Source organism: Rhipicephalus microplus, unplaced genomic scaffold (genome assembly GCF_043290135.1).
Source record: "Rhipicephalus microplus isolate Deutch F79 unplaced genomic scaffold, USDA_Rmic scaffold_14, whole genome shotgun sequence".
Lineage (NCBI taxonomy): Eukaryota > Metazoa > Arthropoda > Arachnida > Ixodida > Ixodidae > Rhipicephalus > Rhipicephalus microplus.
Window position 1 is genome coordinate 24,803,380 of NW_027464587.1, and position 24,110 is coordinate 24,827,489.

General features: G+C 47.2%; 2 protein-coding genes across 5 annotated transcripts in view; both read right to left on the reverse strand.

Moving 5' to 3' along the window:
* Positions 1–24,110, reverse strand: part of LOC119180745 (latrophilin Cirl) — a 490,851-nt gene that overhangs the window by 421,247 nt on the left and 45,494 nt on the right. The window lies entirely within an intron of this gene.
* LOC142784426 (uncharacterized) lies at positions 11,066–14,525 on the reverse strand. The gene is made up of 3 exons (XM_075882796.1): positions 14,143–14,525; positions 11,815–11,999; positions 11,066–11,425 (listed from the first exon to the last, which is right to left on the reverse strand). Exons 1-3 carry the CDS (start codon positions 14,456–14,458, stop codon positions 11,102–11,104), a joined length of 825 nt encoding a protein of 274 aa, XP_075738911.1. The 5' UTR covers positions 14,459–14,525; the 3' UTR covers positions 11,066–11,101.

Consider the following 24,110-nt stretch of genomic DNA (forward strand, 5'->3'; position numbering starts at 1 on the left):
GATGCGGTGGAAAATTTTCAGAAGGACAACCGCCGAGCCAAGGGCTGAAAGTCAGCATCGAATTAGTTTAACCACGAATGCGAAAATTTTCGTAAGGTAAAAACCGAGAAAAAGTGTTATTTTCGAGTATTTTTAAGGTTTAGTGTTATATCGTATGCCTTCACTGTCAAGTGGATTTGGAGTGAACGAGCATTTAAAGGAAGATGTTAACACAGACCAAGTGATTCGTAAAATGATTAAGTTTGGCGCGACACGGTAGAGTTTCCGTTGCGCGCTTTGAGAGTCTTATTGCACGGTTTTTGGCATAAAACCTCTGCAATTGCTTCTTAGGTGTTTTTACCTAGAATTACTTTTGTGTTGTACACGTTGTGTTACAACGTAACGTTTGAAAGAATTTAAACAAACTGTGATGGATTAAGCGTTTTGGTTAGTAGTGCCGTGCACCTTGCAATGCTGTAGAAATTAGAGTAATTGATCGCTCAGGAGAGCTCAGTGGTTTTTTTTACTCAGAAGCGTTTGCATAAGCAGGTAACTTTAACCAAATGAACCTTCTAGAAAGCAGTGTAATCTCCTCAGTTTTGTTGGTGTTTTCTTTAATGAATGATTGATCGAGTGACCATGAACAGATCATCGGGCTTTCCCGAACCATTGATGTAGACCGTTAGGTCACAGTTTCGGTTAACCTTTCGGGAGGCTGGTGAGCTTTATGTCTCAGTGGTAGACAATTATGGGCGGCCGTAAACAAAGACGGACGTTCGGACAAAAGTAGCGCTCACTGAATCCGAGTTCCTGACTGATGCTCTCAGCGGGACAGAACCGATGAAAGTAGTCAGCGATGAAAAAGAGCCTGCAGTTTTATATCAGGACGACAATGGTATCAAGCAAAGCTGCGCTTTGCTTGCACCAGAATTTGGGCTCTCGTGGGATAACGTACTGCGCTTCAGGAAATGAATGCGCTTGCCTTGTGTAGGCCATTCATCAGTTGCAGGTTATCTCAGAGGTGCTAAATTTAAAGTAGGGACAGACCATTTTCCCCTTACTTGGCTGCAAACCGTGACATAAAAGAACAGTCGCCTTGTGAGGCAGAGCTTGATTCTTAAAGGGAAAAAAAAATATCATTTTGACATTAGGTAAAAAAAGGGCAAACTGAATGGAAACGCTGACGCGCTCAGCCGCTCTTTCTAAGCCATTCTGGGGTGCTCTTCCTGTATCAAAATTGATATTTTAGTTTTTTTCGTGCATCTTATGTAAATTTGTAAGGTAGCACGTCCGGTTTTTCAGCTCAAGTGAGTCCTGAGAGTTTTGAGTGTGAGCTTTTGTTAAAGCTAGGAAATGAAAATTGGTTTCCATCCCTCTTTTGGCTTGGTTTGATCGAAGGGGGCTGAGTGCTTGCTTGTACAGGTGGTCGAGTATCAGAGATGCTGTCGAAGATTCGGCAATCACCCGGACCATGCCACAAGCGAAGGCCAGTTCCTGGCATTCAACTACTGACCCTTTCGTCGTCCCTGCGAGCAGCAGTGTTGACCGCTGCCCTCCGTGACTCATCTGGCGAGGGGGAAGCTGTTACGACCGCCATCGGTAGGCGCCATGCTGTCGCTGAGAAGCGTAGCCGGGCCGCGTTCCCACGCCTGGAACCCAGGTTTTCTTGGAACCAGCGTCGAGATCTGACGGGGGAGCGGCGCTCTTTTGACCCTCAAACAAGTAGCCGACTCGCCGAATGCTTATGCCCGCCAGGTATTGTCACTGTTAGCCGGCGGATGGGACGTCACGTCGCCACGAAGCGGTAAGCCGTTCCAGAGGGGACAACAAAGACAGCGTCTTCCTTTGTAGAAACGGCGACCGCCGCCACAGAATGCCCTGCTAATTGAGCAGAGAGGTTGGCGGACCGTTTGATCTCTGCTGTCCGAAGCTTGGGATCCCTCGACCAGTGACACACACGACGAGCAAGAGCCCCTCTGGCGCCACCTTTAAGTGCAGTGATCTTGACTCGAAATTGGCTGTTCACGTGCGCCGTGCCTGCTCGTACCCCTCACCTGTTGTGTGTATGTGATTGGTGTTCGACTGAAAAAGGAGGAGCCCGACAGGGCTTATAACGGCGCCGCAGAGTGCAGGACGTCGCTCTGAACCAACTAAAGGTTCAACCACCACGTTCGTAGTGTGTGAAGGCTCTGGACCAAGTAAAGGTTTAACCACCACGCTCGTGGTTTGTGAACTCTTAACCTCATGCTGTAAATATTTGTAAATAGTGCCATAAACCTTGTTTGTTTTTCGTATCCCCATCTTGTAAGCGGTCGTTTCCTCAACCCGAAGCTACACCACGCTACCACAGCACCCCGGGATCACAACAACTGGTTGGCATCGGTGGGATACGACTCAGCACCCCGAGCCGCAACAACTGGTGATCAGAGGTAGGATTCCCGACAACTGGTTGCAAGCGGTGGGATACGACTCAGCACCCCGAGTTACCACAGTGCGCGCAACATTTGTACATATATTTAGCGTCATTTCATGATGTGCCGCTAAATAAAGAAAAATTGCAGCACGGTCACTTTCCCTGCGCATGCTTCGCATAAGGTCGATTCCCAGGTACCGAATCCCTAGCTACCGAATGGGGTGTGCCGAATTTTTTTATTGGGTATGTAGGCTACATCATTATTAAGTACCAAAAACAAAAATGGGCCTAGGAAGAAGCCTTGCGGTATCCAGGAGTCCATTGATGTTAGGGTGAAGCTTACGTTACATACAGAAACACTTTCGTAAGCATGGGAAAGGTATACTCGAATGCGTGCTAGTAAAGAATCATGTTTTGATTTATAAGCAACTTCTGATGAGAAACGCGATCTAGTGCTTTTTTTTTTGAAAGTCGAGGAATATTGTCAATTTGATTACGGTTATCTAGAGCACCTGCGAGGTCATGAATTGTCTCAAGCAGTTGTGTCGTTTATAGTAGAGAGCCCTTTCCGGAAACCGTGCTGCCATGGGTCACTGATGGTATTAGCCTCAAGGAAGGCCGAGGTGTGCTTATTTACTGCGTTCAAGTACACATGCACACTACAACGAAATAGGCTCGTAACTTGTTTTCGGAATTGAGTATATGAAATATTTTTGCTCATTTCCATTCACTGAAGACTTCCCCACTAGACAATGATTCTGATAATATGTGTTAGATATATACTGTGCGCCATATCCCATATCCAACAAGAAACACGTAGGGTATAGCATCAGTTCCGGGTGCTGGCAGCGCTGATCCACACACGTTACATCCTCAATACAGCACCACCAGACGTCGCTATATTGCAATGGACCCCGTTTAAACTCGTCAGGGGCGCTGTGCGGAAGCCCCGCCTACGCTCTAATGTCAAGGCAAGTTGTGGCCGCGAGTTCGCTATCTTGTGCCATACCTTCATCTATCTCTTTTCGCCGGCATTGGTGTGGCCGGCCGGCCATCTAGACATTGACGTCCCTCGTAGGTGTCGCATCTTCGAACCTACCAAGCCAAGAAATCGCGTAAATCTTAAAAATTCACGCCTAAGTGGTGAAACTTGGAGCGCACAAAAAAGAAAAAAACAACAACTAGGAGCAAGTGACGATGGAACGAATTGTTCCACTCTTTCTTTTTCTGCGTTCTGCGTTTCACCGTTTGCCATTATCAACACTTCTTTCACGCTTGAATGGCCTTACGCGACGCCAGCGATTGCGCTGCCACCGCTACATTACGTCCAGCGCTTGAAGAAATACTCCGGCGTTTTTTTAATATTCACCTATTTCAATAAAACTTTGGACATGTGTTCTCGTCGGTACCATGGTGATATGTGCCAAATTATACAACCGTAAATCATACCGACGAAAGCAATTGGCCTTAAATGTCATTGTCATCGTTCCGCTGCCCATTGGACACTGCACTGAAGGCGTTCACCAACGATAAAACGCACCTAACAATTTTGTGCACAACAGAGAACGCAAGCAAGCGCAGAACACTAAAAAAAAAAAAAAAAAAAAACGTGAGGGGTGCGTCTTACAGACGAATGTCACGAGGGGGCCTTGCCATGTGTACCGATGTAGGCCAAGAGCTGCACTGAGTATACCCGTGGGCCGAGGGCGCTAGAAAAAAGTTTTTTCGTAATAATAAAACCGTCATAAACTTTTCGCTCGTCAAACATAGATAATACTGTTGTGGAAAATAAATCTCATTTGTAGAACTTATTGATTGCTTTGACATTGAAGCAAACTTGGTTTTTCACTATTAGTGTTTGTTCCCTCGACACATACATCGCCTAAATGACAGCTCCCATAACTCGCCATGCCGATGTCATTAGCAATAGCTTCTGAAGCGCTTTTCGCCCGAGTCTTCGCGACCTATTAGACCTTGCCCAAAGCTTTTCGCGCCGGCGGGTCGAAATAAAAAAGCAATGCTTCCGAGCTCGGAGAGCGGCAATCATCACTGAACTTGTCAATGATATGTTAACACGAAGTTTGATTCCGCGTAGGATGACTTCGCCAATTAGCTTTTCGTGAGTCAGAAAGCACGTGAGCTATGTTTACACCCTGGCCAGCCGGTAGCGGGATGTAGCGAATCTCGTGACTTCTTCGGAGATGGATTTTCTTATACGTCATTCGATGCCCATCATGGAGGACGGAACAGCTGCCTGTTTCGGTTTCTGTTTTGACTGATCGTTCATAGCTTAAATATAAATAATAAGGATTGTCTCGACATAATAAACCAACCTGCCTTTTTCCACACTGTCAACGCTATTTAAAACAGAATTATCGCAGTATGGTCGAAAATGGACTGGAGTTCCCCTTTACCGTTTTCGCCAACACGATATGTTCTTGTTAGTGGTTCATGAGGAAAAGGAAGAAGGCACCTGATTTCTGTCTGCCTACAGGCGACACGGCGCAGTGCCTTAACACGATATTTGGATTGCCACACACTCTGTACTCGAGAAGAACGTGATGTTATGCTATTTTTCTTTTTTGAGAACGACTCGTGAAACACAGATTAAGTTCAGTTTGCCCGACTAATGCGCGTTGATAAGAATCAGTGAATAAAGGGAACCGAGATATATTCAGAAAGCGGCGCCTCACAGTCGGCGGCGGAAAGGGAAGCGCGCAGGAAAACTTCGAGCGAACAAAACCACCGGATGCCGCAAATGATACAAGTCGCGCTCCAATGAGCGTCATCAATCTTGCTGGCTCTAACCAACGTCCACCAGTAATTAACAAGGCAAAACATGCACAGTCACTTCCACGGCGAGGAAAGCAACGGCGCCCCGGGGAGGAGTCACTCGCAACACCCCCTGACGACGGTTACGCGGGAGGCCGTTTAACCCTAAACCAGTTCTCCACCGCCGCACGGTCGAGCCGAGATAACCAGATTAATCGCCCTTGTCTCGGAAAGCGAACAATGCACGTGGTACGCGGTGCCCTCCGAATCCACGCACAACGCACCGAGCGTGTGCGAATGCAACGTCACTGCAAAACTACGGCTGTTCATAGTTGCAAGATTATCGAGCGTCACTGGGTGCACGTTGCCCTTTCGCTTCCTCATGAATAAAAACCACCGAAACGAGAGCGCACTAGCGCGAGTCCGAAGATTAAGCATGCGCCGGCCGCCATCATCAGATGATGATCACATAGCGCGCTATCCCTGCGTAGAGAGGGGACAAAATCAAATCACGGCTTGCCTCTGTGAAGGGTATACGTGACCCGCTTTCTTCTGGACACAAGGACCTCAGGCCGTTTTGTGCGAAGACGGGAGTGGCCCGTTCCAAGGTCTCCCCATACACGCTCACAGCCCAAACCGAAGGGCGCAGACGAAAATAAAGAGGGCGCCCGCAGAACCGCATCGCATGACACGCACCCGGTGATGCGCTCGAGGGCCGAACTGACTTGCAAATCAGCGACAATTTGCATCTCAAACTCCACGTCAGGCCAGCTCTTCTATTTCTCTCTGGCGCTCGTCTTTTTTTCCCCCTTTGACCCTAGCCCGGAGAATCTCGTCTTCTTTACATCACAGCTTCACTTTGCCCCTGAATGTTTACTTTTGAAGCCATCGCCACAAGCACGCGCACATATTCCCTCTTTAAACCTAGCCGGCTTGTTTGAGTTTCGCGGCCCGACTTCCACGCGATGGCCTCGACTCGAGGAAGTCAAAAACAAGAGAATTCATAACAATCATGTTCTTCTATATTCTTCCATTTATATGCGCTGCGCTAAGTACATATACATACATACATACATACATACATACATACATACATACATACATACATACATACATACATACATACATACATACATACATACATACATACATACATACATACATACATACATACATACATACACATACATAAACTGGGCTGGATCTGACAGTTTTAAAACCGGCGCTCCAAAGCCTTGCGTCTATATATGCAACTGCTGGTGCATGACAACTGCAGAAAGACAAGCGGCCAAGCGTGCTTCGTATCCGCCCATTAAACTCCGATGCCGAGTGCAGAACGGAAGCGCGCATATCCCGGCGCTATATATGCATATCCCACGCAGCGGCGACCTCTTAGTTGTCCGCGCAGATTTCAGTGTTCGTTTCGGGCCACTTTACCTTCGCCACGCATTCTTCTCTTCCTCGAACCACGACCTCGCTTAGCCTAGAACGACTGTTGTGCGCAATCAAGGAAAGAAAAGAGAACGCACGGCTGAAAAAGCGCGGCTCTATAGCCTGTTCACTCGAAGTCCGCTTCAGGCCCAGAACGCGTGCGTGCGCCGATTAGCCCTGGTGGGTGAGAGAAAATTAGATAGTGACAGAAATAAACAAATATAAATTCTCAATGCATCGAAGAAATTTTAGGGGTGGACATCCTTGAGGCATGGACCGGTCGTCCCCTATATATGTACTACGTAGCCACCTCGTTCCATGACCCGCCGCTAGGTGATAGTTATTGGGGGATTAAACAGATGTTATAAACAGATGCGAGATGGCGGTACTTGGAGTGTTTACTAGATGGACGGACGGACGGACAGACTAACAGATGGACGGACGTAGGGGTGGACACACGGACAGATGCACGGAAGGCCGCACAGAAGGATGGACGCACGAACGAACGCACGGACGGTCACGCAGACGGACTGACAGACACTTCGCCCCACTCATGATCATTCAGTCCTTGGATATGCTGTGGTTTTGTTTTTCGTGATGCGCGATACGAACCCGCGCACCTTTAATTCGAAAACTGGGCTATCAGGAACTGTTTTTTCTTTAATGCATGAAATCATCACCAGTAATTGTGAACTACGCACAACACACTTCATCAGAAGTCAGGCAAGCACACACGAGCGTCCAGAAGGGGAAGCGCACTCCGGAACGGGGTCTCAACACTGTGCACTTGAGCAGCTGCTTCTCCAAAGACTGATCTCGTCGACCGTGGTGGCTCGTCGTGTCTATCAATTATGCGACTTTTGCGTAATGAATACAGTCCCAACCACATAAACAGGTCATATGAAGAATTACCGGTGAGGCTCTTTTTAAAAGGGAGGAACCTAAGACCATGCGCTGTGATTGGATCGAGGAACGCCAGCAGAACACTTTTCAAAGCCTAGTATACGTCTATATATATTACACACCTTTAGCCCGATTTCCTACATATTAGTTGTTTGCTCTTAGCTGGAATAAAGGTTTATTTACTTCTTTGATTCAGCCCATCAGCTCCGCTGTGTTTTTAGAGCAGACTACGCTAAATATTGCAATAACTCGTTCGCCACACTTTTTATATATCTTGTATGTATAAAAAGCTTGTATCTCTTTGTTCGTCAAGGTTTCGTGAGAACTTCGTGCTGCCCCTTCTTTTTTTCCCTTTTATTCCCGCTTCCTCCGTTCGTATGCACTGACTCCAACTGATATACAGACACCTGCAAGGAAATCTGAATAAAACCCAATCACTCGCACGTATATATATAAGAAAAAAAAACAGACCAATAACAGGGCTGCAGTTCGCATCTTGGCTAGTTGGCGGGCTGAACATAGAGTGAAAGGGGATACGCACACAGTCACAGTGCTGCTATGCCCAACATTGATGATGATGATGATGATGGTGCTTTATATATCAACGAAAGCATTCAGCTTGCGAAGTGTTCATGGGAAACGCTTAGTATCTTCATGATAAAGAGCTTGTTTCTCTGTAATTACGGACCAAGGGAAAACAACGCGAGAACGTTGAAGTAAGATAAAAGCAGGGCAACGACTGACAATAAATACCGCACAAGACAGTTGGACGGAGCAAGGTACGACGCACGGAAGGCCGCACAGAAGTAGGCGTCAGGTGCAAGCGCCCCTTGTCGGGTAGGTGTATTTCTGGCTACTTGGTTCATAGTTGCCGAAAAACGGCGTCAGCTAACATACCAGACGAGGACGAAGGAGACGCACGCAAGCCGCAAAAACACCTGAAATGTTTTAGTTGAGCAGAATAAAGAATGGCTGTAAATCAACAAAGATAAAATTACGAAGAATCACGCCAGAGCATCACGCGGTCGCTCCCATACTGCGTGTGCGACACGGTTACTGTAAGAAAGAAATCTGACGTCCTTCTCAAAGAGCGTAGCAGGTGACATGTTGCAAAAACGAGATTCCCCTAGCATCTTTCTTTTTGACGTCTATAGGGGGGCTCCAACAACCTCCTTGTTAATCTTTCAGCTGATTTGGACAGAACCACCCCACCGCAGTGGTCATGTGGCAAAGGTAATCAGCTGCTGACCCTTACAAAAATCCTATATATGGACTTACATAAACCCGCAGGTCGCGGGATCGAATCCCGGCTGCAGCGGCTGCATTTTTGATGGAGGCGAAAAAGCTGTAGGCCCGTGTGCTCAGATATGGGTGCACGTTAAACAACCCCAGGTGGTCGAAATTTCCGCAGCCCTTCACTACGGCGTCTCTCATAATCATATGGTGTTTTTGGGACGGTAAGCCCCACATATCAATCATATTATCGATTTGGACATAACCCCAGTGTTTTCGTATTGAGGTGCGCGACCACAATATTCGTAGAAAGATTACCTAGATGCCCCGATACCCCTTTCGTTGTGTTGTCGCTGTCTTACGGCGAACCTAACAGCGGCTGCATATAGAGGCACGAAAAGCGGTCTTCGCGGCCGATGCGAGCGTTACTGGTACGATTGTAGAAGGCTAATAAATTCATGAACCCATATGTTCGCAGGCAGGACAGATGAGCAATTTATTTCGCAAGATGCATCCCTGATCAAGATCACACGCTTCCTTCCCGCTTCTGTTTCATCGTCTTGCCCAGTCTTTTGTTGTTCGCGATTCTCCCCCTCCCCCTAAACCACTTCGGGGCCCAACTCAGGGATGCATGGCTTCCTCTGAAAACGGCGTATTAGACGGCGCCACGTCCGACCGGAGAGGGGAAGAACGCCACTCCCAGGTCCGGGAGCGCGAGCCGCGTCAGCCAGGCCTTGTTCGTGGCTGCGATTCGACCCGAAAGATGGGCCCTCAGGGGGGAGAACGTCCACGGTAGCGATAAACAACAAAACGTAATTATCGGACGACGACGAAGCGCCCCTCCGATCGGAAGAGTACGCAAGCAACAAAGAAGCAGACGACCGTTCGAAAAGGAGCAGACGACGTCGAACAGGCAGCAAGCGATAGCAAAACTGGCGCAAAAAGGAAAAAAAAGAAAGGGAGCGAGGCCGAATAGCCAGGCTACTGAGCTGAGGATGCCAGCAGGTAATTTGCAGGTTGAAGGCTTCTCTTGCACCCGAGGGGTCATTTCCTCTCCCCCTGCGCAATCCACCTGCTGTTCGGAAGCGTGTCCAACACGCTCGAGTTACGAAGCCCCGCCATCGCGGAGGCGCCAAACTGGGAGGGCGCCCAAGAACGCTCCTTCTTTGTGCACATCGCGTGCGACCACATATGAGACACTGACTCGGTCGACTCAAGGCAGCGCGCTTCTCCGACCAAAATCGGGCCACTGCGCGCACCGAGTCGGTTCGTAAGGCACGCGCTGTCTTTTCTTCATGTCGTCCACGTCCGGCGTGGAACGCAGCTCGAATTTCGTTCATGCTAAGTGCACCGAGCGTTCCAGTCGTGCCAACAATGAAAATAACAAAAATGTCTGAAAGGCGATTCCCGAAGCCTGAAGCCATTCCTTAACGCCCTCAGTGGCCGCATGTATTCCCTACCACGGTCGTATACTTACCCCGACTAATTTTCTACAAACATGATCCACGAAATTTCCATATTCAACGTGTATCGCATAAGAAATAATATTCGTTAAGCTCAACTAAATGAAACCAGCAACATATAGTTCACAGTCACATGCGGCGCTCTTTGGGGTATGACAAATTTTTAACATTCACTGCATATAGCCATGTGCGTTTGAAGCGGTAAGTTCCTGATAAAAGAAGGTGTCACGGATACAAGCGCTGGCCATTACACAAGTTTGCACGCGTACACCTTCTAAATAAAGAGACGAAAAGTTGTCCCATGTATGATGTCCCATGTATGATGGGTGTTGTAAGCTGGCGGGAGGCGTTTGTTGTCGTGCGACTGTGATGTCGTTGATATTTTAGCTAAAGTCGTGGCTTCGTGACAACAGGGCCCCACTGACAAGACTTTAGAAAAGAATGTGTGCCGAATTACTGCTCTATTTCCTCACCTTGTGTTCACTCGTAATGACACACTCACAAATAAAGCTGGAACGAATGTTTTACATGCGACTTTCTTTGGCATGCGCCACGACGCTTCATAATCACAAAAAAAAGAACTCTGTTTCATCCTTAATCATCACATAATGAAGCCAGTGAAGGTAGCCTTAACTGCATTGTTTAGCGTTGTAGAAACTGTTCTGGTTGCGGCATCGGTTCCTGCCAGCGGCCCGTTTTTTTTTTTTTTTTTTTTTGTCCAGCTTACTTTCTCACAACTATGCCACAAACATTACAATGCACTTAAAAAAGTAAAATTACCGCTCCTTGTGCCTTCGCCGGCTTGATAATCTCCTCGTTGTTTTTTTTTCTTTCATCAAGATTGCATCAGCAAAAGCAACGAGCCCTCGAAAAACCCCCGATGCACGATTTATTCTGCGCATACGGGTTAAACGGGTGACAAGTGAGCCCGCCTCTTCGTCCTCGCGGGCAGCCTCTGGTAGAGGTGGAAGGACCAGGCGAGCAGAAACAGCACGCTGCCCACTCCGAGCACGGCGAGCACGGGATCCAGCGAGGCGGGCTCTGCGACGACAACGGCGCCCTCGCCGCGCACCAGCGCGTCGTCGGCGGCTCGCTCGACGCGCACACCCACCGTCTTGCTCTCGAGAGCAGAGCACGTGACGGGGCAGTTGAAGCAGCCGGCCGCCACGGTGAGGCAGTAGCGGAGCTCGGGCTTCAAGCCGTGCACGTGGAACGCTACGTTGCGGACCACCTGCGCGGACGGCACTGTCGTCTTTACTCCCGTCTTTGGTTGGGCGCGGTAGGGGCAAATTAAGGCCGCACCCTAATCATGGTTTCGAAGAGCCCCCTCAATTAGCTTTTTTTCCCGAATTTTCGACGCTGATTTCGTCATGTAGCAAATTGGTCTAACACATTCACGACGTTCACCCGTCACAACACACATACCACAAGGAAGTACACGACACAAGCTCTATTAGGTGAAAGAGTGATTAAATTTTCAGTCAGTACATTAACCTTGCAGTTGACAGACAGCGCTTGCGTTGTGCGCATCCTGTGTTTCATGCGAACGTGCGTCGATCTGGAATTCCCGATATTCCGGCTCACCCGTTTATTGGAGTTGCCTGAAAGCACTAGTTGTACCTGATACTGCACGACGAGTCTGTCTCCGACGCAGGCGCCTTCGTCAAGCCGTGCCACGAACTGCTGGCACGGTGGCTCATTGCTCTCCACGCTCACCGATGCGCTGAGCGTTCCGTCGGGAGACACGTTCCACAGCAGGCCCTGCCCAGGCGCCCGCTCGCAGCAGCGGTCGCGAGGAGCCTGGCCTTCGTCGCGGCGAGCAACCAAAGGTGCCGTTAGTGCGCACATTGTTCCCAACGCGCAGATATTCTCAATCAGGAAGGCGGAAAACTAATTCCGTGTACTTGTGTAGAAGAGCTGGAGTCTACACATAATGTAAAAAGAGCGAGAGTGGAGAAACGGGCTTACTCCTTCGGCGCAGCGTTTTTCTCCTTTTCGGGCGCCTTACCCATCGCGCCCTCTCGCAGCAAACACCAAAGGAGCAGCATTTCTTCTTCGGTGTTCTAGTTCCTCCTCAACCACGGGGTCTTACACGCGCGCATGCGCACGCAGAGCATAGCCGGCTGCGGCCAGTCGCGTGCGATTACTTTTACCTACGATTCATGCAAGCAATGCAATAGTTACGTTTATACTTTTGTTCTTTTGGTGTAGAGTAAAAGCCTTCTTTTTTTATCGTCAGGGACTCACACAATGCTCCGCCCACTTTCGTGTGCGTCTCGTGTTGTTTTATACTACCAATTTGTCACGAATACAAGGAGCTCTGCTTCCTCAAACAGTACCTCAGACTGTACACAAATAATGAATTTCTTCGGTGTCGAATGCATATATATAGCTGCTGCAGGGACGCTATCCATTGCGCCACGGTCACGTAAGTAAACCTTTAAAAGCACGCCTTTTATATCTACCACTGTTCGCTCACAATCCTCTTGGTAAAGCGTAATAATATATCATGACCATAAAATCTGCAAATGGTTCCTTCAATGCGTTCTTCCTACGCGTCCGTCATTTTCGGCGAGTTTTCAATAGAAGTTCAATTTTCTCAACACCTTAACACACTTACTCAAGGCGTCGTTTGACCCATAGCATCCATCCACACACAAAATATTCCTGCAACGCATAGAGCTCCGCGCCTGCTTTACCTGGATTTAGTAACTCATCGTTCCCACGCTTACGTTCGCCACGCGAAAAGTCGTGGCCAACCTCTGAGAAGACACATGCAACGCACGTTGCGTTTCTCTCTAATTGGGCAGTGGCGCTCAATATTTTTAACATGCTGCGAGTACGCACCCTTAGCCTAAATTTGGCATAAACAATGAGTCATGCTCTTTTGGCTGTACGCTCCTTTCTTAAGCTCCGCTCTCACCGTTAATACTACAGCTACCAGAGGCATGCATGGCCGAAGGGGCATGTTTAACAAATAATCACCAATAATCATGGACGCTACTCGTCGGGTTGGAGATGTATCACTAAGCGTCAACGTGATTTTATTGACGAAAAACGGTGTTTCAACTGTCGCACAGCAGCACACTTTGTACAAGCTCCCCATATCAGCGTACAGTGAATACAATATTTTGGTAGGAAGACGTTTTACTTTCGTGTTTTATACCGGTTTCTATAACGGAGGGACCAACCATCTATTGTAAATCTTCGGCTTTCTGAATTTTCAGTGTTCTAAATTTCGGCATCCCAATACGTCGCTATTCGTATTTTCGGCGTCTCGACTGACACTCCTAAGCTCAAGGCCCTGCAGAATTTTGCTTCCATCTACGAGCAGGACACCGTTGCCGCCGGAATTGGATCGCGCGACCTCTGGGTCAGCAGTCGAGCATTAAAACCACTAGAACATCGTGGCGGGTAATCAGCTGGCCAACAAACTGACAGACTGGCGATTTGGTACTCAGTCACGATTCATCTCCACACCCATGAAAAAGGGGAGACCGAAAGAGTACGATTGTTCCTGTTCTTCTCTGCTATCTTTGCTCTGTGAATCTTCTAAGCACCACTGTCTATTTCTTGTGCTCGTGGCGTATCACAAACCGCTTTTTCTCCTCCTCATGCTACCGAAATGCCTCGTGTCACGCAGATGAACTAGATAACGGTGCACCAGCGAACACACAAAAAGAAGTGTAGGCAAAAAGGCGTTGCACATGGACAAACGTTCTACTTTCAGCTGTCTTTTTTTAATAACTGACTTTCAACCATATCAACGTTCGTCCGTGTGTAGTCACGTCTTCTTGCGTACTTGTTTCTGAGTATTCGCTGCTCTTTTAAGTTTATGATGCACCAACGTGCGGGCCCTACGATCTCACGCATGCCAACGCGTCGCTGCTCCTCTAGATAGGGCCGTCGAAATTCCCGCCTTCGCCCACCGTGGAGCAAGGAGAGCACCTGTGAGAACGGCGACCGGAGAGAGCACCATGGCTCCGCGGTTGGCCCTGGCGGAGAAGCAGTAGAAGCCCTGGGGTAGGCGCCTGAACATCAGGGGCGCGTTGTCGCGCGCGATGGCCACGCTGCGGTTGGCCACGGCCACCCGGTGCCTGTCGGCACACGACTTGGAGAAGCTGCGCAGCCGCCACAGCACCACTTGCAGCGGCGGCTCGGTCGAGCCCACCGTGGCGTTGGCCTGCAGCAGCTCCACGTGACCCGACCAGCTTTCCAGCTGTACCAGCACGACCACCGTGAGAACGGACCTCATCGGATACATCAAGCAAGCTTGTTCGACGCCCCAATGTTGCGATGATGATGAACACGATGGTGGTGGTCATGGTGGCTCGTACCCTCTACGGCACTGGACATCTCTAGACTATATGGAAGTACACCGTGAAGTGCTGCGCTGCACACAATTGTGCAGGGCTTGTGCGGTAACTTTTCATTCCGCGTCATTGGCCCTTACACTGCCTTGGAGACCACACCTATCAATTATGCCGCGTTACCTGTTTTTCTAACGGACCACCAGGCAGCAAAGAGAGGTCGCGTATCTCGCATTTCAGAAGGCGTTCTTCTTCGCTTCAGGATGCGGACACGAATGGGGAGAAACCCTAAGGTCGTTCATTGAACATATCTTCATTTCCCATGCATGTTCATGAGTGGTCTTCTTCATCGCTTGTGGAAACATGCTGCTCGGTGTTGTCACCTCACCGTGTGGGCGATCGCGGCTCAAAAAGGTAGCCTTTGCGGTTGCGTCAGTATATAAAAAATGACTGAAAATACTGCGTGACCGCGTCGAGGAGGCCGCGCTTTAGTGATCAGAGCAGTTGAGAATAAAGCTACAACAGTATGAAACACCTTTTTTTTTTCTCTCCAATATTACGTCAAAAATTTTATTACTCATCCCCTGATCTCGATTTACCTTTGAGCCTACAATGAAAGCTAGGATGCCAGTGGGAAAGTGACCATTCTTGAAAGAAAGCAAGAAATGAAAGAATGGGTGATAAGGAGGATGGAGAACAACACAAAAAAGGGAGAATAATGTAACCACTAGAGAATTCACTTACTAAGTCATCTTGACTCCAAAATTATTAAAATTTCGTTTTCTTTTTCTTTCAGGTGCGAAGTTTCTTATGGTCTAGGGCAGTCCATCCTTCCTGCGTAGCCAGCACAACAGACAGACAGACAGACAGACAGACAGACAGACAGACAGACAGACAGACAGACAGACAGACAGACAGACAGACAGACAGACAGACAGACAGACAGACAGACAGACAGACAGACGCTTCACCCCACTCATCACCATTTACCCCCCCCCCTTTTTTTTGGTAAGCAATAGTGCAATTATCGTCCATATGAGACCATATGTTCTCTTGGCCAATCCCCCAGAGTGGGTATGAGCCATGGATTCTAGGCTACAAACAAACAAACAAACTCCGTGGGTACACTGAACATCTTTTTTTTTTCCGGTTCTCACATAGCCGGAATTTTATCACGTGTGCTTCGGTTGGGGCCTTCAAAGGGTTAAATCTCTATGCTTTACAGATGCAAGTACGATAAGGCGCCTTAATTTCTCCGGTTGGCCCGTCGTGCGACGTAGCGCAGGCGAAGACAAGTGCTTTCCGAGTGAAGAGACAAACGAAGGAGTCGGAAAGGGCGATGAACACATATATTTTCCTAAAATTAACTAGAGGGGACTCTCGCGCTGCGATCGTTCAGCGGCCATAGGGATAATGGGTGGTACACAAATTTGCCTAGTCTTCGTACTTGCGGGCGGCGAATCACACTTGTGGCTTCGTTTATTGCTGTGTTTAGGTTTTGTTTCGAAGGAAAGAACGAACCTTTTTGAACTTCGTGAGCCGATTTGAAAAGGTAACCCTAAAAAATAAGGTGGTGAAGCACAATGGCTGATTATTTGCTGATTCTTGTTTCGTGAGAAAACAGCTCCAAGCCACACGAACACACACGGAGCCACAAGCAGGCCGGAAGTACGAGGATTAGACAAATGTGTGCATACCCATCATTGCCATGCTCGCTGAAGCGCCACTCGTTGCAGATCCCATAGACACTTGCGCAAGAGTTACTTCTATTGTATATTAGGAAACTCTATGCATGAACATAACGACTATGCGCTCATGAAGACACATGGCAGCACGGAGGGGTGCTCAAAGAAAAAAAAAAGATCGCCGGAAGCGACTTCTGGCGAGCCGGCTCGCGAGGCATGCAATGGCATTTGCCCTTTCGACCGACACTGGCCAACTTGTAACACAGCGGCCGTGGAACTTGCGCTTCTACGTCTGTACAGTGTACTAGAAGCAACGTCTCGATCACTGCGTTCTTCCTTCCGCCTATCGAGGGACTGCGAGTTGAAAAGAAGCTGGCCAACGCCCAAGTTCCAGCATAGATGCTTTCCATTCGCGGTCAGGTCATACGCTCGGTTAATAGACAGTTATAGCTTAACGGATTTAGCGCAGTACGCTACACAACCCGTAGCGTTTACCACACACAAGCTGTTCTTCAGATTTAGTGTAAGTGTTTTTGCGTGGTTAACGTAGTGCACATAATTCTTGGCGGGAGTGTTGGACGCCCGCTACCAACTGTTGTGGACGGATTGACTGCATGCGGTCGTAGCAAAACGATAGTGTAAAATGGCTTCGCTTGCTTTCAAGTAGCTTCGACGACGAATCATCAAGAATATCTTAGCGTATTTGTGGAGATCGCTTCCGATTTGCAACACCAAAACTTTTCATGTTTCGAGCGTGCTTCATGTTGGTTTAGTTCTTGTTGTGAGTAACATATTTTTTGGTGCGGGAAGAAATGCGATTATCCTCAGCTGTTTTTTTTTTTCTCGTCAGCATTTTAATCATTTGTTTTTTACATTACAGCAGAGAGAGGCTAGCATGAAAGAGTTCTTACCTGCAATATACGTTCAATGTAAGTTGGGTACCATCACTATGTGCCCTCTTTCGTTTCCCAGCGCGAACGAACGCTGTCGGGTCAGGGATTGCCGAGGGACACCGCGATGAACGTCGCTCAGAGGGGGCGATCCATACGCGGACACACGACTCCTTCCACCACGACGTTGAGATCACGGCGTCCCCTGGCCACCCACGCGCGCCACCGACCGGAACGCGGAAGCATTCCAGGCAGAACGGAGCGACTCGGAGCTGTCCACGCCCGCTTTCTGCACTGTGTCAAATCTTCCTTACCGATCGTCGGGCATACGTTTCCGCACGACATGCAGGGAAGTGACTCACGCGAAACAAGAGCACTTCGATGGACATTCTTCTGGTCACACCTCATTGAAGTTTCATGCTTCCAACATGAAAGCAAATGCAAGCATACGCAGCCGGCTCATGATGTAGGAGTGTTCAACAAAGTGACACAAAATCGCGTCAGTGGACAAGAGAAAACTTCTTAAAGTAGACTAAAGGAGAACGAGAGAAAAAGGAACAACCATTTCCACTGCATGACGTAAAAAAACGAAAATAAAAATAGTAAATGCGCGTTTGAAGGTGCCGATGAAATATTTCTCATTTCATAGTATACCATTACGTGCCCCCGAAATGTTATACAAATTTCCCTCAAAAAGGTACTCATTGGGGCTCCTGGCGCATCAAGCAATCATGTCTCCGCGCTACAGAATAGAAAAAAAAAGCTTACTCACGACGATAGAACCAAGCCAAATGCACAAATAATATTAGGTAGACAGAGCAAGTGCAAACTTAAGAAATAATATAGCAACATTGCCTCAGAAAAGACCGAGAAAGCTACGCTGAATTGTAAAACATAGTAGAATATTTTAAAGCGCAACGGGTCAGGACGGACTAAGAAGGGACACAGCGCTGAACTCTCAACTGAAATTTATTTTGAAAAAGAAAAGACATATATAGGAGACAATGACTCATCGAAATTGTGCGCACGGGCACATGTGTTACAGCACAACACGCTTCATGTGTTGTCTAACAGGAAGTAATATTCTTCATCTTGGAGAGTGATAGATGGATGACTTATGCACTTGTTAATGAATTTAATGAAAAAAGCTTCGGCTATCTCACGCGTGCGCTGATACACATGTCTATATTTGATGGAAGTTTTCTGCAAGTAGGGCACGGACTCGCTCGCTGGATTCCGTGCCGACCAGTTGTGCCCTCGCGATCTCCGACGTCAGCGTAGCTCTGGCCGACTGGGCTCGCCCTACGTCCTCTCCTGACGCCGACCACCGACGACAGCGTAGCTCTGACCGACTGGACTTGCTCTACGCCATCTCCTGACGCTGACAAGAGCACTCGCAAGTGGTTCCCCGTCGTCGGACTCCTGCACTCTGAAAACATAACGAGTAAAAAGGGTGTCTTTTTGTCCCACATCAATAACCGTCATCAGGTTTGCGTGCGCTTCCTTTCTTGAAAACTCGGCGCTGGCCACTTTTCTATCGAGAATACAATGTAACCCTGATAATGTACATGCCGATCGTGACCGGAATGTACCGGGCGCGGGGCGATAGCGCAAGGATGGAACGCAATAGAGATGACGATTATTGTTGCGGGGCAAAAAGACAACCATTTTACTCGCTCTTTTTTTCGAGTGTGTGACCGTGTTTTCATCTTTCCTATCTCTCCTATCCCCTCGATATGTCGTCGCTCGATGGCTTACCCCATCTGTCTTTCTCTCTCTCTCTACCTTTATTCATATCCTTTTATTCCCTCGTCACCCTCATCCCATGTGAGCTACTGTTGAGGTGTCGCTCCCTGAAGCAGACAGTTACGGGGCTCACTTTTCTTTTCTTTTCCTTCTTATAACATAAACACTTCCCTCCCCCCGCCAAGTAGGGCCCACATTCGTATGATCTACAATGCGCTGCCAAATGAGACGTGATTGTGGCAACTGACAGAGTCAGCTGATGCTCTCGTAAGCGCACGTTAACGCACCGGCCTGTTCGGCCTACGTATTTGCAGCCGCAAGATAGTGGGCAGGCATAAACTACACCAGTAGCACAAAACACATAATCGTGAACATGATTAGAGACACATTTTTTCCCTTTCCCTGGCTGCTGACACAACGCTCTATTCACCAAGGCACACACACTACCCACTTTATTGCGTGCTGAGAACAACACGTTTACGCCACAATGAGCACCAATGTTTTTCAAACCAAGCGCGGTTATGTGTGTGTAAGGAATAACTGCATGCCTCTTTTTCTTGCTAACCTCTGGGGCACTAGAGTCACGGCGATGAAACTTCTTGATCTCTGATATAAGCTTTTCCGATACGGAGCAAATCACGTCACTCGGAAAGCCGAAATTTCCAAGGCGGGCAATCTGTGTATCAACAGCTTGCGACATAAGGTGTTCGCATGACTTGTGAAGAGCGGCACCAAGCAGTTGACGCAATGCCTTTCTTTACAATTTTTGAATGACAAGAATTAAAATTCAAGATCGGCTTAATGGATCTAGGTTGGTATTGCCAACAAATGTGATCCTTAACGAAAGCCAGCCTTAAGTCGAGGAACTGTAGCTCATCGTTTCGCAGCGCATTGTAGATCATGCGGATGTGTGCCCTACTTGCCGAAAACTTCCATCAAATACAGACATGTGTATCAGCGCACGCGTGAGATAGCCGAAGCTTTTTTCATTAATTTCATTAACAAGTGCATAAGTCATCCATCTATCACTCTCCAAGATAAAGAATATAACTTCCTGTTAGACATGACATGAAGCGAGTAGTGCTGTAACACATGTGCCCATGCGCAAAGTTTTGATAACTCATTGTCTCCGATATATGTCCTTTCTTTTTCAAAATAAATTTCAGTTGAGAGTTCAGCGCTGTGTCCATTCTCTGTCCGTATCAAACCCGTTGCGCTGTAAATTATTCTACACTCTAAGCCAAAACGGAGCAACAGGGGTATAGGGGTTGCTCCTTTCAGGGAGCAATTGCATTGCCACTCCCATTACTCTCCTAAAAGGAGTAACTGCAGAGGGAGGAACCGTTGCTCTCCTTTCAGTTCCTCCTTCGGGGGATGAACAGTTACTCCCTCCAGTTCCTCCCTGCAGACCAACAGTTACTCCCACCAGTTGCTCCCTGCCGACCAACCCTTACTCCCACCAGTTGCTCTTCTAAGAGCAACAGTTACTCTTTACCGTTCCTCCCACGTGTTTGCAGTTACTCTCTGAAAACCAACTGCACATGCTTCCAGTTACTCCTTCGGGAAATGAGTATTTATCTCGAGTATGCTTGTCACACGCTTAACACATGGCGAGAGCTCCTTGGAAGAGCACTGCTTGGGTGCTTCTAACACAAAAAGTGGACAATATTGAAAGGAAAATAAATGCTTTATTGTTCTTTTTATGAGGCGACGTGTGACCACACGTAAAAGTAGACTTCGCTCACCACAGCCAGCACTAAACAAACACCATAATACATCAAAGGTTTTCTGCGTCATCCGTGGAAAAACAATCTTGAATTTTAGCATAGGGCAGTCTGTGTCATCATTGGTGAGAGAAGGGCAACTTCTCCAATTCTGAAGAACTCAAGTTTCGCAGCTGGTGTTTCCATCAGGCTAGCGCAGCAGAACGTCACCGCAGGCATATGTGAAGCATCTCATTGCTGCAAGAAAAAAAATAGAAGTGTGAGGTTAAACTTGCCAGAATCAATTCATAACAATGAGTCACACACACTGAAGCAGCGCTTACATTCTAGGATGTCTACTGCAAAACGAAATGTGAAAAAAAGGAAGGTTCGGCCAAACGTTACTTGGCAAGCCATATAAATGCTGATGTGGTAGACGCTCTTCACATGATGTCTCGGACAGCAATATTCTGGAAGAAAATGTGCAGCACCTCAACAAGGCATATTTGTAGCAGTTAAAGATACCCTTAGGTTCAGTTAACTTGTTTCCTATACACAGCTGAGTTACATTTCTATGAGCCCAGTCACCAATGGGCATTCTAAATGAGGTCATGTGTGTGGCAAATAACACGTACTGTCCGCTCATGTTAAAATACTTATTTAGCTCGTGCACATAGTTGCTCTCGATTCTACTGTTCTATCATACGCTGCTGCGTCTTGAATTGTGCAATACCTGTAGGCACAAGCCAAGCATGCAAAGCCTGCTTGAAAGCAACCATTTGCAGAGGCTACATGATAATCTTCAGTATATTTCTTTGTACCTGACGCAAACGGCTGGACAAAACTATAGACAAATAAATGTAAACCGTGCTACCTTCAAAAAATGCTTTAAATTTAGAAAACTTGGGTGCATTTGTTCACTCGGTTGACGAGTCACAGCCACGAGATATGTAAACGAAGCAATATATTTTAAGGCATGCACAGATATTCTGATTCTTTGTTTGACAGTGTCACAGATAGCTTGCCAATACATATATATTTGAGAGCAACAAGATGTGAAGCTTTTATTAGTTCAACGTCTTGTTGGTTCACAGCCAAACAGGTTACTGCTTGTTAGACAAATTGGAATAAGCACACCATGGTTTCCAAAAAAAAGCATTATTAGAAGTTAGCTCCTGGTGTGAATGTCTGCCTATTTATTTTGTACTGCCTTCTACATGTGCCACAAAGACATTTGTTGAGGATGTGCTACCAGTCAAGCCAAGATCGCATACTTGGTCAATGTGATGGAAATACAAACATTAGAAACACTGCCACCTCTAGTAAGAGCATAACACTTCAGTATCTTGGACTAGCAAAGAGGTGCACAAGAAAGTTAAGCCCACTCTTGCGGAACTTTGAACGCGAATATTTCAGAGTGGGGGAGGTCAACATGCTGTGGCACTTTTAAAACCACGAAACATCTGCAGAAAACAGGGTAAAGGCAAGTCAAGAAACGCTGTTATGAAGGCCTGCGGATGGACAGCTTTGTGAATCTAGGCCCAAGTGTTATGCTTTGTGCAAGCCAAAATCCATGTAAATAGGGAAAGCATACTTTTAGGAGTACCAGCGTAAACAAATCTTGGCAGTTGGCTTTTTAGTACAAACAGCAATCCCTGCAATGAAAACATAAACATTTTATCTTAACGGTAACAGTGTGAGCACACACACGGGCCAGCGGAGCCATGTCGAATTGTCAGTGCCAGTGTAACCATGTGGCATAATGAACTATTCTCTGGCCAACACATGCACAGTTTGCCCCTAAAAAGCGATGCTTTCATATACGTAGTACAAAAAGTCTGCACTTACCAAAATTCACTTGCTTTCTGTACTTTAGCATCGTTGGGAGCATCTTTATCTGCAGTATAACCAAATTTGTGTCATATCCCTGAAAAAAAAGTAAAAGACATGCATCAAATATTGTTTCATTTGGTAGCAGTGAAGTCAGGTTAAGAACAGCCAAGTGGGAATCAGCCAAATTATGTGCATGCGGCAAATCCCAAACGACGTTATTGAGGTTGTCGAAATTTTCGTCGATTGGTATTAACGTAGATATGTGACTTCAACGGCATGCCAAGTTTTCACAGCGCATAAAGATTTCATGATGCAGAATAATGACAGCGCTAACGAGAACATACAGCATTTATGATTGTCTTTTACAATATTCAGTTTTGCTAAGGTTTTACATCACTAAAGAAATCTGAAAGATTTGGGTCATTCCTCCTCCAATTGTTCTGTCAATATGTAAACTGCTCGCTTGATGGTGCGCTTATAAAATAGTACGTTCAGCGCAGAGGTGAAGCAAGTGACGCAGTGATGTGGGCAGATTTTTTTTTTTTTTAGGCGTGCGGGGAGGGGGGGGGGGGGGGTCCGCTTATCTGAATAGGCCGGGCAAGCGAATATGGTCGTCAATTTGGGCTCCCTACGCCCGGCCTAAAAAAATTCTGTGCGCAACCGCCTGGCTATGCCAGTGAAGTGATGCGACAATGATTTGTTCACTTACTGATTTACATACACTTTACATCTCTAAAAAATGCGGCCCAAGGCCCCAACACTCAGCCGTTAACATTACATAAAGCCAATGGTAGAAAAGTGCCAGTATGAATGCAGCTACAACCCCGCCCCAATGTTTTTTCAAGCGAGGTAGTGTTGCGGAAATGAACTTTTAACTGCAAAAGTACACTGGCACTGCAGTGGTGACAGGGGAAGCAAGAGGGTATGCAGGCGGTAATAGAGGTAATTTAAGTCCGATACGGCTAGCAATGGATACGGTGAATAAGAGCAAATCATTTCTCTTTCAATAGCGCTACCACTCAACAATGTATTGTAAGAGCATTAAATGTTGCTGGAAATGCCACTCACCTGCACGCTGATGCATGCTCGGTCCTTTGTCCTACGAGCGAACAGGCTTGCAGATAGCTGAAGACGTGTTTACGATGTGTTTGTTCCACCCAGCAGCAAAATCCACAACTACTTCGCGCTCCATAAAGATAAATATACACTAACCTTCATCACCAATAAGCAGAAACGCAAATCTGCGGCACACACACACGATCAAAACATAACTCACAAGCTCGCCCGTCCATGTGCTCGCCAACCACAGACCATATGAAAATGAGTAAGTAGTGCGAACGGGAACCTAGTTGCGCCGAAAAAAAAAAAAACGTCCAGCAGTGGCAGCACAGGCGTCAGCGCAATAATTTCAGTGTGTTCTCCTAATACAATTATAAAAAAAAAACTGAGGTACACTAAAACTCATAAATAAATATAAAAAGTTGAGTGTAATTTTTATTTAGTGCTAGTCAACATAAACACTGAATAAAAATTACTTTGTAACTTACATCGTTTGCTACACCAGCGCCACTTTTGTCGAGCGGGCGCAGATGGCGCAGATTTGTCATTCTGCCCTCAAACTACAAGGTGAAGCGTGCTACTAAGTGTATGGCTGATGAGAAGCGCGTCTGGGTCCGCTTTTTTTTTTTTTTTTCTTCTCCGCTATATCTGGGCCGGGGGGGGGGGGGGGGGCTCCTTATGCACGTGTTT

Coding starts and splice junctions, on each gene's coding strand:
- LOC142784426 (XM_075882796.1), bottom strand. CDS start 14,458: ATGTATCCGATGAGGTCCGTTCTCACGGTGGTCGTGCTGGTACAGCTG. Junction 12,000..14,142: donor TCCGGTCGCCGTTCTCACAG/GTGCTCTCCTTG, acceptor GCCGCGACGAAG/GCCAGGCTCCTCGCGACCGC. Junction 11,426..11,814: donor GACTCGTCGTGCAGTATCAG/GTACAACTAGTG, acceptor CCGTCCGCGCAG/GTGGTCCGCAACGTAGCGTT.